Below are 15,916 nucleotides of genomic sequence, written 5' to 3'. Positions count from 1 at the left end.
TGTGCCTCTTCATGGCATAGCAACAGGGCACTTGGAGACCAGACGGTGAGATCGGGTATAGATTTGCACGTTCATAAAACCAGAGCGTCTCACAGCTGCTCGTATGGCAGCTTAAATTTTTGTGTGGGCCTCCAGAAGCATTGCCCTTGTGAATGTCACACTGAGCAATCTGTCTGAATCAACTTATCTGAAAAAAATTAGCATTAAAAATTTGTGCATGGTTCCCTTTTTACAATAAAAATACCACACAATATTTATTGCTGGATATATTGCTTTGTAACCCATTGTCTTATAGTAAAATGCTTTCGTTTTTCTAGTATATTTATTTCCAAGCTCAAAAACATTTAAAATCGGTAAAATCAAACTTTTTTACATACAAAAAACAGCTCAGTTTGCGACTGTTTTAAGAAAAAAGGTTATACAAAGTCATTTTGAATTCCTTAAAATGTGATTTCGATAAAATTTAGTGAAAAGTTGATGGAAGGTTAAAAACAACTCTTTGAAAAAAAAACTTGATCGAGGAACATGCGAAATGATACTATAGCAATTCGACAAATTATAATGGTATTCTCATGTAAGCCGATTCCACGAAGTCATGTTATCAAACATTTTTTGTGCGAAGCGTCTCTCCAAACTATAACGCAGGAGAAAAATTCAACACGGGTGTTTGGACTGTTCGTCAGAACACAAAGGAGGGCCTTGCATTTTTCTCGCACGTGATACCAAACTGGTTATTCAGCCAGTCTTTTTAACAATTAGAAATTAACCAGGCCTGGAGACAATACATATAAATCGGAATGACATACATGTGCAAAAATGAAGCGGAACGCTTTTCCCTTTTGGTCGCACTCGGAATAAGAGACAGAGGTTTCAATGCCAAATCAATTAACTTGGCGTTTTGTTGCCAGATTGACAACAGGTTAATCTGCGTAAGCTCCGCAGAGATAAAATTTCCTCGAAAAATATTGTGGCTTTTATGTTACATTATACACACGTGGTTGTAAACTCTTTTCGGTTTAGGGTCAATGAATTTGCGACTATCGACAGAGTTGCGTTGGCAACGCAAAATTGCTGTCTGCCTATTACTCGAGCAACTTGAACTGGATTTCTGGAACCGTCTATTATGAAGGAAGAGGCGTCGTCAAGTGGATATTTAGCTCGGTATTTTTACGATACAGAAAACTCATTGCTTGGAAACGTCCAGGAACGGCATGATACAGTTATGCTCTCTTTTCGATAATTTATATTTGCAGCCAACCACTCTCTGTTGTTAACCTTCCACGTCGTGCTCGCTAATTTGTAATTGCGACCAACAGACAAATTTATTAAATCTCCAATTTTCCAATTCTGATATTTCAATGGCCTCTGAAAATCTGAAAGGGATTTATTTTTCGGGAGTCTCAAGGTTCTGAAGCATAACTTGATGTGAAGATAAATATATTTTAACTCGCAGAATCGCTTACATTGGGAATTTGTCACATTCTTTTTCCGTTCCACGCTCATAAATACAACAGGGTCTCGTAAGAAATTATTTTTTGCTACAGCAACATGCGCCTTCAAAATAATTTAAAGGGCAGGCGCAAAAGGTGAGTGAGACAAAATAAGATTATTTGCAAAATAAAGGCAAAGCGAAGCGCAAGCCTGGTGCAAGATAATGAGCGTCTGCCGCATAATGCAATATAATTGAGTGTTTTTGTTTAACCCTCTTTTCAGCCACCATAACAAGGGCATAAAAGCCTCAACAAAATTTACTGAATTGTTTTTCTTTATTCCTTATTTCTTCAACTGAGACTCCCTTTCTAGAAAATTATTTAAATGGGGTAATCTCCATACACACCCGGGTACATTCCAGCGGTGTAACCATACCCGAAGTGGTTAACCTGGGGATCAGCCAGGGCGGCGACGACGAGGAGGGAGTAGGCGACCTGCGACCTGCGAAACAGAGAGCGACAAGGGTCAGTCAGGGGCCAGCCGGGCGTTTGGCGGCGGGGCAACTCACCAGGGACTGCATGTTTGTTGCTTGTCGAGTGTTGCTGCAGTTCTCTGCGAATTATCCCTCGATGCAATGCCTTTTTATGCTCTGGACCAGGTGCTGAGATTCTGCAGGACGCCAACCCCCGCATGAGGGCCTGGGGGATCCCTTACAGAGAACCCGGCCGGCAGCTTGCTTTTCCGCTCAATTTAAATAGGGAGCGTCTACTAACACCCAACCGTCGCTGTCCCCTCCCAGGACACCTCTCGTGGTCTTTCTCAGCCCGTTGAAGACACCGCTGAGGTAAATATGCCCACCAAGCCCCGTCAAACTCAAAATCCTCACCCCAAAAATGCATTTCTAATCACTCTATCCCCTATTTATCCCCACGCAGGTCAAGGCTGCCAAGGCTAACTTTGCCAGCGAGTACTACCGTACCGCTGCCCGTGCTGCTGTCGCTTCCCCTGTGGTGACCTACCCCTACGGCGGAGCTGCCTACGGGGTCGCTGTCGTTTGCCGTCACAAGCGTGACCTGAGCGCTATCAAGTCTGGTCTACGCTCCTGCTAATGTTGCCCCGTAACCTGCTGCCACCAACCCCTACGCCTACGCCCCCACCCCTACGCTTACGCGCCTACTAGGTCTACGGAGGAGCTTAGTACAAACTTTGCCTTCGCTTGTGCTCTCTACGATGACCGACTGAATACGAATGTATGACTTATCTCTTTGAGATTCCCAGCTTCAGGAATTTGATGAAATTTTAGTCCTCCAAATGATTAAATAAAGCAAAATATAGCCAAAACTTGAATTTTATTGATCGGTAAATCATATATTTGGACACGAAAATGTGCTCACTCGATAAAGAAAGAGCAGGCGGGTAATTAGTTTTTCTATACTGGCCGTTTGTTGGCAAAATAATATAAATCACAGCTTCTAAACAGTTCTCACAGCCTGAATATGATGAAAAATTCCTATCAAGTTTCCTCTTGAACCTAATCATTAAAGAAATCTTCTGAACGAGTATGTATCTATATATGTTTAAAAAAGATCATAACTTTGTGTCGACCAACACAATAAGAATAAATGACAACAATTACTGTTCAACCTATAGTCGACTGTTGCACAAATGTTGGTGGCAGTCAGATTTCAATCAAATTTAAGTAGGGAATTTTTGTAGCTCATGAAATAAAAAAATATATAATCGAAAGTCTGACGGCTCATAGCTTTTAGTATGAATGTGCAAAATTAAATTCTTCAAATAAAATAAAGATCGTAAAATTTAGAAATTTTCTACTTTCTAAGAAGCAACGCCAGGCTCGTAATTTCAACGGGGTCTCGTAAGAATTTTTTACTTCAACTATGAATTCAAAAGTAATTTAAAGGGCAGGCGCAAAAGGAGAGTGAGACAAAATAAGATCTACACAAAAAGGCGAAGCGAAGTGCAAGCCTGGTGTGACATATATATGTGCGTCTGCCGCATAATGAATCATAATTGTGATTTTTATTTCACCCTTCGTTCAGCCACTATAACAAGAATTTAACAGCCTCAATAAAGTTTATTGTATTTATTTTTCATAATTGCTTATTTTTTTCTTCTGAAAATCCTTTTCCAGAAATTTACAAAAATTGACGCTTTAAAATTCGGTACTTAAGAACCACGCTTATTATGCATGAGAAAAATGTTGAGTGCCGCTGGAAAAGATAAAATCACGCAAAAAAGTGTAGCCATAAATTAGGAGCCGCGCCGACGAGAGGTGAAGAAACGCGAATCGAAGGAAATGACCGTAACCTTGAGCGAGAGAGCTATCAAAATTATAATCACACAGCGCGCTAGGACACCCACAACCGATGCGTGCCTCTCGCAATCAGGTATATAAAAACGCGAACTAGACCTGAGTGACGACCCCGCGGGTCAGAGCTAGCGTCGGTTAGCAACAGCAGCTGGTTTTGCGGAGATGGGCACCTCGGCGGCCGGGGATGACAAAGAAACCACGCCCAAGCGGAGAAGCAACCTGCCGGCCGACCGGCTTCTCTGTCAGGGAGCCCACCAAGGCCATCAGGTGGGGGCTGGCGTCCTGCCGAATCTCAGCACCTGGTCCAGAGTATAAAAAGTCAGGGCGTCGAGGGACAATTCGCAGAGTACCTCAGCAACACTCGACAAGCAACAACCATGCAGTCCCTGGTGAGTTGCCCCGCCGCCCAACGCCCGGCTGGCCCCTGACTGACCCTTGTCGCTCTCTGTTCCGCAGGTCGCCTTCTCCCTCCTCGTCGTCGCCGCCCTGGCTGACCCCCAGGTTACCCCCTTCGGGTATGGTTACACCGCTGGAGTGTACCCGGGTGTGTATGGAGCTTACCCCTATGCGGGTGGCTATGTTGCTGGCAGCAGCCCCTTCGTTGCTAAGAGCGTCTACTACCCAACCGTCGCTGTCCCCTCCCAGGACACCTCTCGTGGTCTTCCTCAGCCCGTTGAAGACACCGCTGAGGTAAATATGCCCACCGAGCCCCGTCAAACTCAAAATCCTCACCCCAAAAATTACATTTCTAATCGCTCTATCCCCTATTTTTCCCCACGCAGGTCAAGGCTGCCAAGGCTAACTTTGCCGCCGAGTACTACCGTACCGCCGCCCGTGCTGCTGTCGCTTCCCCTGTGGTGACCTACCCCTACGCCGGAGCCGCCTACGTGAGCTCCCCCGTTGTGGGCACCCCTGTGGTCGCTGTCGAGAGCCGCCGTCACAAGCGTGAAGTGCAGACCCCTGCCTCCACCACCCCTCTGGTCTACGCTCGTGCCGCTCCCGCTGTTGTTGCCCCCTACACCGCTGCCGCCTACCCCTACACCGCCTCCTACGCCGCCCCCTACGCTGCCGCTCCCTACGTCTACGGAGGAGCCTACTACAACACCGCCGCCTACAGCTATCCCTACGCTGGTGCCGCCGCTCCCGTGACCTATGCCTACTAAGCGAGCTCTCTATGACGACCGACTGAATACGAATGTATGACTTATCTCTATGAGATCCCCAGCTCCCAGGCCTTTGTTGAAATTGTAGTCCTCCAAATGATTAAATAAAGCAAAATATAGCCAAAACTTGAATTTTATTAATTGGTATATCATATATTTAGACACACAATTGTGCTCAGTAAAAAAGAGCAAGGTAATTAGTTTTTCTTTAGTGGCCGTTTGTTGGCACAATAACAAAAATCACAGCATCTAAACAGTTCGCACAGCATAATTATGATGACAAATTCCTTTCAAGTTCCTCTTGAACCTATATAATCATTAGAGAAATCCTCTGTTTAAAAAAGATCATAACTTTGTGTCGACGAACACAAAGAGAATAAACGATAACAATTATTATAGTTGTTCGAAAATAGATTCCAACAAAATACAACTCCACTCTGTGAAACTATTCTAGATGTACAACACAACAAAAATTGTATGCCAGTCATATTATTTAGTACCTAATTTTTCTCTATAAACCATGCTTATATAACCATTTTCAATCTCCGTTTTAGTATGGTACGTACGGTACAGACACGAATTTTCGGTGGAGGACCAAAACCATATCACTTGTTATGCAACCGGCCGTGCTTCATAGTTAAGCGTGCTGCATAAAATATTATCAATGGATTAAATGGCATTCTTAAAAGAGGAGCAGCAAAGTGAAAAAAATGTTATTATTTTACCACAACCAAAGGTTACAATTGGCCATAAAGATTATAAAAATTTATCATCTGATATTCATGTTTTCATCGTTTTCATAACTAATAAAAGAGCAAATCAGGCAAGAAATACATGATAAGTCGTAGCGCGAGCGCACACTAGATGGCTTGAGAGTTGATTCTTTGCTGGATGTGATACTAACCAACCTCAATATCCCCTCTTACTTTTTAACCGTGGATCTGGACCCAGATGCTTTTAATATTTTTCCTTCTCTTAACCGCTATGAGAAATTTGTTTACCTTTTGTTATATAATAAAATAAATTGAAATTTGCTAATTTTATATTACTTTATTTAAAACAATATTAAAGAAAAAACTCCTGGAAGAGGGAATTCATCCCATAGTATATCGTCTTATAACTAAATAATAGGGATTTTCCAGATTTTCTGAACTTTTTGTGATAAATATTTAAATGCAGGTAAATTTTAATGTGAAACTGGATGCAGAATTTCACTGAACCAAAACCAATCTCAGTCCAAACCAAACTTTCAAAGTATAGCTAACTATAGCGCTGTGGAATTTTAAAGATCGACTAACATTTTTCAGAGTGTCCACTTTCTAGAAGAACAGTAAATAAACACGAAACATAATGCAATTGCGAGCTGTTTAACTGTATATAAATAACCATACATTTCAATAAAAATTGATGCTGCTCCCATCTTCAGTAATTTGTTTTGACAATTTTTTTCTCTTGTTGATTATATAGCTTTTACTAATTGTAAGCTCATTTTTTTCGAGGTGAAACCAGAAGAGACACGTGTTGCCCCTATTAGTGTCGATGAAATATATAAATATTATAGGGCATAAAATTGATTTCGATTATAAATATGGTTTAAAACTGTTTTTATTGACCGAAGTCTCTGCATTGCACGTGGTCATATATTTTCTGATAATAAATGACATCTGAGTTTCTCAGCCCTCCAGATGGATCAATGAGATTGACAATTAAATCCACATTCGGAATTATGATATTGCAGTTCTTGGCTTTATCAACCATCAAGCAAATTTCAATGATTTAAAAGCAACTACGCATTTATGTTATAAATTAATTCATTCAAATAAAAATTGATATGTATACGATATGAAGACTAATCTTCCTTTCGATTCCGTATTAATTTTTATTGTGTGGTTGTCAGGCATGAATTCTCGGTACAAAGCACAAGGTGTGATTAATTTTCTCTCCGTGCTTGCAATCGGTCTAGCGCTGAACAAAAGTGCGAGGCGCCCACCCATGAAGAGAACCGCTATTGTAAATCTGCACCTCTATCCTCGCGAATCTGAATTACTGTTCGCGTCGAGCGCATATAATACCTTGTTGTATTATAATTATGGGCATGGACTCGCACTTGCTCATGTGTAGCTGTGCATGATTAATAGGTGATTCCACCAATTACAATGCCCACAGTAACACTGGTAGTCTGCTATTTATGTCTTTCAAATAAGCACCATTTCTCTTCTTCTGACCGTGGAAACAGAATCATTTATTTTTATCATCGCCGGAGATTATATATTCCGATTCCCGCGCACTTGTGATTTAAAAATGCTATACATGATACCATTCGACAGCTGAGTAGTTAACGAATTCATTTTAATAGTGAGCGCTGGGTTGGAGTAAAAAATGCAAAACAATCTTCCTGCGAGCAGCGTTATAAACCAATAAACCCTGGGCCGTAAAATTAATTCTAGCCGGAAGGAACAGGAAATTTGAATAATAATCTCCGCAGTGATGTAAGCAATCGTGTTATGTTTTGCTTGTTTTCTGGAGAACAGCGGTTTTTAACGTTTTCGTCGACTGATTTATTGTATATAGTTAATCGAGTAACCGTTAATTATACCTTGCGTGAAAACAATCCGTGAAACCACGACTAGGGCAAACCTCGAGATCCCGGCAGCGTAATCCATCTTCCATCAAGTTGCAGAAATCACGAACTGACGCTGAATGATGCTATCAGTCAGAAGCCGAAAGTTATTGCAGTTATTAATTACGCTCATGCCGGGCTAAATGCAATTTTCGAGAGCGATTTTATTTGCTCATTTAGGTCACTTGTGTCCTTTGCGAGCAGTCCGATCAAGCGTCAGTCGATTATTTATTATTTCAATTCGCAACTGCATTCGTCATTGAATACCTGACAGCAGGCGGACACGCCAAAACAAACAAACTGCATTTCGCTGGTGCGACTGCACAACGATTCGCTGCTTCCTTGTCGCCGAAACGATTTTCCAGCAATTAATTTTGTCGGTAAGTCGGTGGTCAAGGCATTCCGCTCCCTCGCTCACCAAACGCGCAGTTGAAGAATTTGAAAAAGTAATCTGCATCACAACGAAGCTAGAGCAAGGTGAAGGTGCCTCGCAGTGATTCAGAGAGCACTCTATAGTCTCCGTATGAGGGCAAAGTGGTGTGCATTTTCAAAAAGGAGAGGCCAATCAAAGGTTTTACAATCAGATCAGCACATAGAGTCCGATGACAGAGAGCCTTCCCAAACACCATTTGTGCGCGGAGAATGTATACTTTATATTTATCTGATGCATAAAACTTGAGTCGGCAAATACACCTTTCACGAGTGCCCAATATTTAAATGTTTGTGTCTGCATCTGCACTTGATGGTGACAAGGCCAAGTATTCTATAAATTTTTGGAAGCAGAACCCGCCACAGCCCTGATGCAAATAACCGAGAGGACATTGCTTACGTATTCCACCCACTCGTAGAAAAATCGATTTAAATGTTGCTCTCATTGTCTTTGCAGTCGTTTCTAGGCTGCACTAACTATAAGGTATTTGACCTTGTTGATCATGAACAACGACATTATATCGCGGTTTTCTGAAACTTCTCCAGCCTATAGTCAACTGTTGCTCAAATGTTGGTTGGCAGTCAGATTTCATTCAATTGTGTGTTGGGCATTTTTCAGTTCATGAAATTAAAAAATATATAATCGAAGGTCTGACAGCTCATAGCTTAGATTTGAATTAATGATGAGCAAAAAAGAAAATCTTCAAATAAATGAAGATCTTAAAAGTTAGAAGAAGCAACGTCAGTATCTGAAATTGGTGCAGATTGGTCTGCTATGTTACTCTACACATTAGGCCAGACTGTAATGATCCTTAAATTTAATTTTATTATATTATTAATATCTTCATTCTTGCAATCTTGCAAGATCACCTTGGCCACGTTAGTATCATTTTTATTAATGTATATGCCACACATCTAAGTCTACAGAGTATTTATATACAAATGCAAACAAATTATATCATTTAATTATAATAAATAATTTACCAGAATGTTTTTAAGAATAACAATAATTCAGTTTAAATAATTTTAAAAACAATAAAAAATAATCAAATTTTATAATTAAAATTAAAATTTTATAAAAACATTTATTGATACTGTACGCAAAATAAAATATTAAACCTGTGTTTAACTGCATTATTAACTGTTAAAACAAATAATAATAGTAAAACTATCACTTAAATTATTACATTAAATTTAGCACGTGACAACACGCAAGTTGCCATTCTACTGATTATGATCAAATTTAGTTTTTTAAATATTGCTTTTTTAATTTAAAGATACACAGCTCTATTATTTTTTGAATTTTAATTTTAGAATTTTTAACATTTTCTTTCAACACGCATGTTCACCAAAAACACGGGATTTAATGAACCATAATAAACAGCTAAAAAAGCAATCATTTTTACATAAAAGGAGAGAGGTGAAACTAGTTAATTTGTCCACAGGCTAGAAAAAAATGATATGATGTTTAGCTATTGTAAAGGAGATTAGCGATAATGTCTGAGAATCCAAAAACACTGTTGATTATTCTCACGGCGTGGAGCAAATTTGAGAAACTCGGCGTCTCACTGTCACGCAATTAGAGCGGTGATGAGGAATTGCCGCTAATCTGAAGCTCGCCACTTTTCTGGCCTTGGACTTGGCCGAAAGCCTTGAACCGCGGCAAAAAATTCTTCATACATGAGTGAGGATCGAGCACCAGCCGAAGGACCTGCTTGGCTGGGTCTTCGGTGGACCCCTCCCATGCCTAAGGGTAACACACACAAGTGAATTTTTTAACGGCACACGCACTCTTTAACCTTTAGCTAACAAATTCGGAGGCGAGCACAATTATCACCTCGAAAGCGTCTAGGTCAACACAATATAGTACTTTCAACTGCTTTTTGAATAATATGACGAAGGCTCTTGTTTTCGCTCCGTACGCGGCACCGAACCGTTAATGATTCAAACGCAGATGCCGCCGCTTTTTCACAAATTAAATCATTAATTTATTAAACGGCACCGGTCGTTCCCTCCTTTTTTCTTGCACATTCTGCCAGGAAGAATTTCACAATGAACGCAATATACTTCGCACCAATTAGTGATAAATAAAGTGCTTATAAATTTTAATGCGTTTAGAACAATAGCTACGATCGATTGCACAAAAAAATAAATAATGCGCTTGTGTGGAAGATGGATAACACGATTCACATCAATAAAAAAGCAATAGAAGGCGCAGGCCTCGATAATATCGAGTAATTCGTGCCGTGGATGATCTCACAACAAACAGTTTCAAAAGGATAATCACAGAGTCGGATTTATGCGAAACATACACAGGCTCTCTCGCGACGCAGCAATCGCGGCCGTACGTAAATGCGCCGCCGAGGAATGTTCTCTTCAAATTTGAAGAATTATCGTGCAAAAAGTGCGCTCGAGAAATAAAGGCAAGAGATTGTCTCTGCCCGGGACGTGATTTACAAAGCGGAATATTATCACAAGAGCAAGTTCAGGGCCGTCGCTTTGCTCGAATTGAGAAGCGCAGAGATAAACTGCAATAAACGAGCCCGGCGTGAAGCAGCTGCATTAATTGACTGAGCTTGTTCGCTAGCAGAGTCGTTAATATCTGACATAATTGCTAAGCGTTTGGGACGGAAACGGCTTCTTTGCCCTGTCGTGTGCCGTGTCCTTGTCACCAGTGAGATTTCGAACGCGTGAGATGTTTTTATTTCTGCTGCCGCCGATGGTTGGAATTAATTGCGATCGATCGCGGGCTTGTTTCAATCGGCATCGGATGAGAGCATTTATCTCGGCGACAGGAGCGAGCGCATTTTGCATATATGCTGTGACAATTCAATGTTGCACAGATGCAGGTTGGCTGCCCCCGTGTGGGCCTTAATTGTTATTTATAGCCATGCTGATCTATTATGCAGCCTCTATTAATGAGTTGATTGTGTCGACGTGTAATTTACTATTTAATTGGCGAGAGACGCAGGCAATTATTTTGCAAGAATGGTTCGCGTCTTCTCGAGTGTTCTCTGATTTCTTCCGACGTTGGATATTTTTAATTTAATTTCTTTGACGTTTTTAAGTGGAATGTCTTGATAGCAAAGTGAAACAACTTGCTTGTAGTGTCACGCTTTGACTTCTTTCTTGTGAATCACCATGTGCGATGAGTCATTTAGATTTATTGGGTGTTGGATTTCGATTTACGAGATCGTTAAAACGCGAGAAAACAAACATATTGTGCGTCTGCAATTTGTTTGCAGCAGCCCTCGTGGGTGTGATCCGAGATGCGGTTGCTTTTTCATCGCGGTTGCAGTGTTTCGATGCAATAAAAGTCGATCTCGAGCGCCTTTGTTGTGCAGCACAGGTGCATTTTCAGCTTTTTTCGTATTCCGTGCAGCTGGAAACATCGTGCAATGAGAGCGAGCAGACAATTTTGCCTCGCTTCCAATGAAATATGCATTATCCACTCGCAAAAAGCGGATTGTGTTACAGATAATGCTGGCGTTTATGCAGAGTTGATGGAACAATAAAACAAAAGTGAACACGGCTCGGTGCCGATGGTGAGATTTACGTGCGGTGCATCTTTTCCAATGTATTTGCGATGCATTATGCATCAAATATTATAGAAAATCGCTCCGAGCCAACAAATAGGAGGACGAGATTTGTATATATGCAGCACTGCTTCACCTTTCTTTCGCACTTGCAACTTCATCCATCTTGCCTTAAATTAATTACGATGCTCTTCCGTGTGGGTGGTCACCGTCCAAACAGTAAAAAAACTCCCACAAAACGCATTCAAGTGTCACCGCGGAATTTGCATTTCAATTTATTCCTCCGCTGATCTTGATCGCTCGATGAATCGCATTCATATTTCATTTTAATTGAGATTTATTCATCCCCGCATCGAACCGCGATAAATTATCAGGAGATTATTAGTTTTGCTCACGTATTGAGACCAACGCGACCTTCAGGGACGGACTTCAGAATTATTAAGTGACCTGCGAGAGCGTACCGCTGCCAGCCCACGTGAAACAACAGCTCTTAATGACTGCAACTGCATGCATATACCATCGCACATTTTTATTTTCGCAAAATCCGTCACTACCACTCTAATTGAGCCACGCCTACGTGAAAATCGAAGGGAAAGCCGAAGCAGCGGTGTTTTGAAACACATATTTCCGCCCCACATTCTGCACAAATGAGTACGATAACAAAAGATGGCGCTTTATCTGTCAGCCAGAGTGGCAATTAAGTCCAGTTAATTAAATTAAAGTATGGCATCTCTTCTCTATGAGGAGGAAAATTATTTCGTGATGGTTATCACGTATATACGTCGGCCCAAAGCAGCGCCTCATCCAAATCCCTTGCTTTTATATATGTATGCATATTCGGCAGCAATACCAAATGAGTATTATACAACACGTTTTTTTATGGAGCAGCGTCAGCGGAGAATGTAGCGGATCTTTAAAATTGAATGCTGGGTGTGTCCAGGAATAGTTTTTGCAGCGCGTCGTTGGCTTCCTTTTTATTTTTAAACGTCGAGGCCTCGCGATGATTATTATTTGATTTGAGACGCATTTGTTTATCACCGCGACGCGTTCAGATGTTTTCATTGCGCGCACAAGCAATAATTTTATGGGATGAAGTCATTCACTTAACCAAACAGGCAAGCCACACTCTCGAGACCATATTATAAAATGGAAAAATTGCTTAACGGCTCTCTCTCTCTCTCTCTCTCTCTCTCTCGGGTATCAGCTTACACATTAAAAGTCGAGCAGTCTGCGGTTGTTTTAAACGTTTAGATGCGCCATAGTGATTTTGTATGCAGGAATTCTCAAAGGAAAGACCACACTGGCTGCTTTATAATTAATCGCCGTAATTGGCTAACTTGGCTACAAACGTTGAATGTTTTGGTGAGGAAATTGTGTATAATGTTGGAGAGAACATGATGATCAAACCATAATATATTTTAATTGAACTCTCTCTGAAGCTTTAAAGTTCAAGGCTTAGTCCTCACTCATCTTAAAAGCCTAAAGAATAAATAAACAAACTTACTTTTGAAACTAAAGAGTCTGCAAAAGCGATTCTCTTATTCAAAGATAAAGATTATTTAATATTCTAAGAATAAGTTAACGTGAGAAAATTATTATGTTGACTATTTTATCCTGAGCTCTGTTTATACGACTAATAATAAAATATATTTTTTAATCTTTGAATTATTACTCATTTCTAAAATATTGTTCTATAAAAACCTTTTTTCTTGTTAAGCAGCGACTATCTCCAACGTATGGACAAAGTTAAAAACTGCAGTGAAATAATTAGTATTCTCAAAAGGAGAAATGCTTTTTCTCATATTATTCATAGATTTTAGTGTTTTCTAGCCTTATTTTAAGCAATTTTTGCACTAAGAAGACTAAAAAATTAGGGCAATATTAAGAACAGAAAAGTTGGAATTAAATGCATGTATGTTGAATTATCGGGCCGAAGAAATAACTAGATTACAGCTGGATTCAAATCGGTGTAAAATACAGAGCCGCATTATTTTTAAAAGTCCTTTCTTTGATAAATTTTCCTTGGAGAGTAATTTTTGCTGATAATCAATAAGCTACACTGATTAAGAAATTTCGTTAAATCCGAATCTTTTACCAGTCTCTGGGAACGACTATTTTTGCCGTGAAAAACAAAAGGCATTCGCAAACCAATCAAGGCAAAAAATAAAAACGAATTTGGCAATTAACGAAACAATGAAACACTAAAAGCTTAAGAGATTCGGCTTGGAATGAATCATATAATTAAAATTAAGAATGCCTTGCAATTGTTGAGATAACCTTTTACTCATTGTCAGTTGTTTTAAAAACAGATTAAATCATGTTATATCTTCACTAATAACAAATTTAATGATGTGTTGTTTTCCTCTTTTTAAAAACGAAATCAAATTTAACTGCTTAAACAGCAGCAAAAACCGAGACGCTCCTGAAACCAGTTTGAAATTTTATGTCTTTTTCGAAACGCATTACTCGACTAGTAGTGACTGCGCAACTGAATTTCCACAGTAAATAGCGCTGATATTCGGCCCACGAAGGTGCAGTATGTTGCACTTAATAAAAAACTAATCGCTCGTCCTCGTGTCAAAAGCTGTGAGACGACCACATAAAATGGCAACGATATGACGAGCTCGTTATTATTATTTGCTCATACTCGGCGCGCCATAAAACTGTTGGTACACGTAGCACGACGAACAATCCCTTAGAATGTAATATTTTCCTCTTAAATAATGGCAGTGCTGCGTGCACACAATGCGCCCGCCGACCGACCGACCAGCCGATCGAACGTGCAAAAAGGCGACTTTGGAGATTTCTCGGGATGCCGCTCCACTCGCTTTTTATGGCAAAAGCAAATTTTCATGTTTGATCTTTGTACTTTTAACGTTAAAGACCTGTCGTGCGTTGCGACAATAAAAATGTCAGCCGCTCTTTGTGCATTGTCTCAACCTTGAATGGGACCAATAACAACAAACGGCCGTCAAACAATTCATTTACCTATAACAGCAGCAGCGGCACGCGGGCAGACGACTTGAATTTATAATCATCTCGCGCGCGATGCGAAGGCATTTGGATTAATTTCGCCAGGAGTTGCTGCCGCCGCCGCCGTTTTCTTTTCTCCGCGTGCTACTTCCTCCACGCAGATGCAAATGCGCCCGACATTCGCGTCTTTTCTGCAGGTACCGCACCTACACTTGGCTGGCTCGAAATTAATGGCTCTGTCCATTCGCACAACTGTATTCGATTACATGCATGCATGCGAGGAGTGCAGCTGGAAATTTATTGAGCGGATCGTTTTCTTTAAAATGGGTGCTACCGCGGCTGATGCGGAGATTAATTTGAATAAATAATCCGAATATAAAGATCGGCTGTCGCGCGGCAGCGGAAAGTGTGAAATATGCCCGATCCTATGTATTAATTGTCGTGGGTGGTTGACGTGATATCGCAGCCCGCCTTGAACTAAATCCGAAAGCACGAAAGGAAAAATGGAGGCAGAAACCCAGCGTGCAGTTCTCCGGCGCCAATGCGGTCTTTTTTAATTGTTCCGAAAGGGTGTGGACCGCATAGCAGCGCAACAAGATTTGCGAGTTGACATTATCCGCGACGGACGGCGCAGCAAACATCGCGCCGAGGCTGTGTATCGCGCGTTTTATATATGCAATTACCAACAACAACAACTACCTCGTTGTACCTCGTGGACATTTTTAATTGAATTAATTAATGATGCATGCATGCGTTGATGCACTTTGCTCCAAAAATCCCTGCTCGCTGCTGCTAACTAAAAGCCCCTCGTGTTAATTAAAGGCCAACGTTTTAATTGTTAACAGCTCCCTCCTAAGCGATTGCAATAAATTATCACGGCTGCCTTTCGACCTTCCAAGCTGCAAAAAAAGTCATCTCTTGGTGCAGCATGCATGTTTCTCGGAAAGTAAATTTGCACTTATGGATCTGATAGGGGAAAACTGGAAAATAAAATGTTCGTTTAAACGAGACAGGGATTAATGCTGCAATATGCTAATTGAAATGGGACCGAATTTCTGACGATTCCTTTATCTGGCAGTAGTAAATCACATTCTAAATATACATTTGCGAATTCGCGTCCGTCCGCACCGCCCGCTCACTCACGTTTTTCAAATTCTGCGCCACACAAGGAAACCATTCTTTTCGTCCGACTGACGCAACTGCCGCGTAATAGAATGGGCTAATATGCAATGCGTTTGAACATAATTTACGTGAGTCAGTAGCGCAAAAATGTGTTCACCGATTGTTTACCAGCACCCACACTGGTTGAGCAACTCAAACAAAGATGCTCACTTAGCAATAAATGCACACACAATTGGAGAAAAATTCCAGGTTTGTCACGCGTGCTGCGCAGCGAGCGACGGCCGCAGAAAACTATCGAGTCGCAAAAAGA

At 40.8% G+C, this 15,916-nt stretch overlaps 1 protein-coding gene and 1 long non-coding RNA gene across 2 annotated transcripts; both read left to right on the top strand.

Moving 5' to 3' along the window:
• The first annotated feature begins 1,965 nt into the window (after positions 1-1,965).
• Positions 1,966-2,772, top strand: LOC135948213 (uncharacterized). The gene is made up of 2 exons (XR_010575786.1): positions 1,966-2,275; positions 2,367-2,772. It is a non-coding gene; the product is annotated as an uncharacterized LOC135948213 (long non-coding RNA).
• Positions 2,773-4,001: 1,229 nt separating this feature from the next.
• Positions 4,002-5,052, top strand: LOC135948198 (uncharacterized). Its single transcript, XM_065497341.1, has 3 exons — positions 4,002-4,152; positions 4,220-4,453; positions 4,546-5,052. Exons 1-3 carry the CDS (start codon positions 4,141-4,143, stop codon positions 4,924-4,926), a joined length of 627 nt encoding a protein of 208 aa, XP_065353413.1. The 5' UTR covers positions 4,002-4,140; the 3' UTR covers positions 4,927-5,052.
• Positions 5,053-15,916: the final 10,864 nt, after the last annotated feature.

This window comes from Cloeon dipterum, chromosome 1 (assembly GCF_949628265.1).
Source record: "Cloeon dipterum chromosome 1, ieCloDipt1.1, whole genome shotgun sequence".
Classification (NCBI taxonomy): Eukaryota; Metazoa; Arthropoda; class Insecta; order Ephemeroptera; family Baetidae; genus Cloeon; species Cloeon dipterum.
The sequence above is the reverse complement of the archived record's forward strand: the minus strand, read 5'-3'. Positions and strand labels throughout refer to the sequence as shown.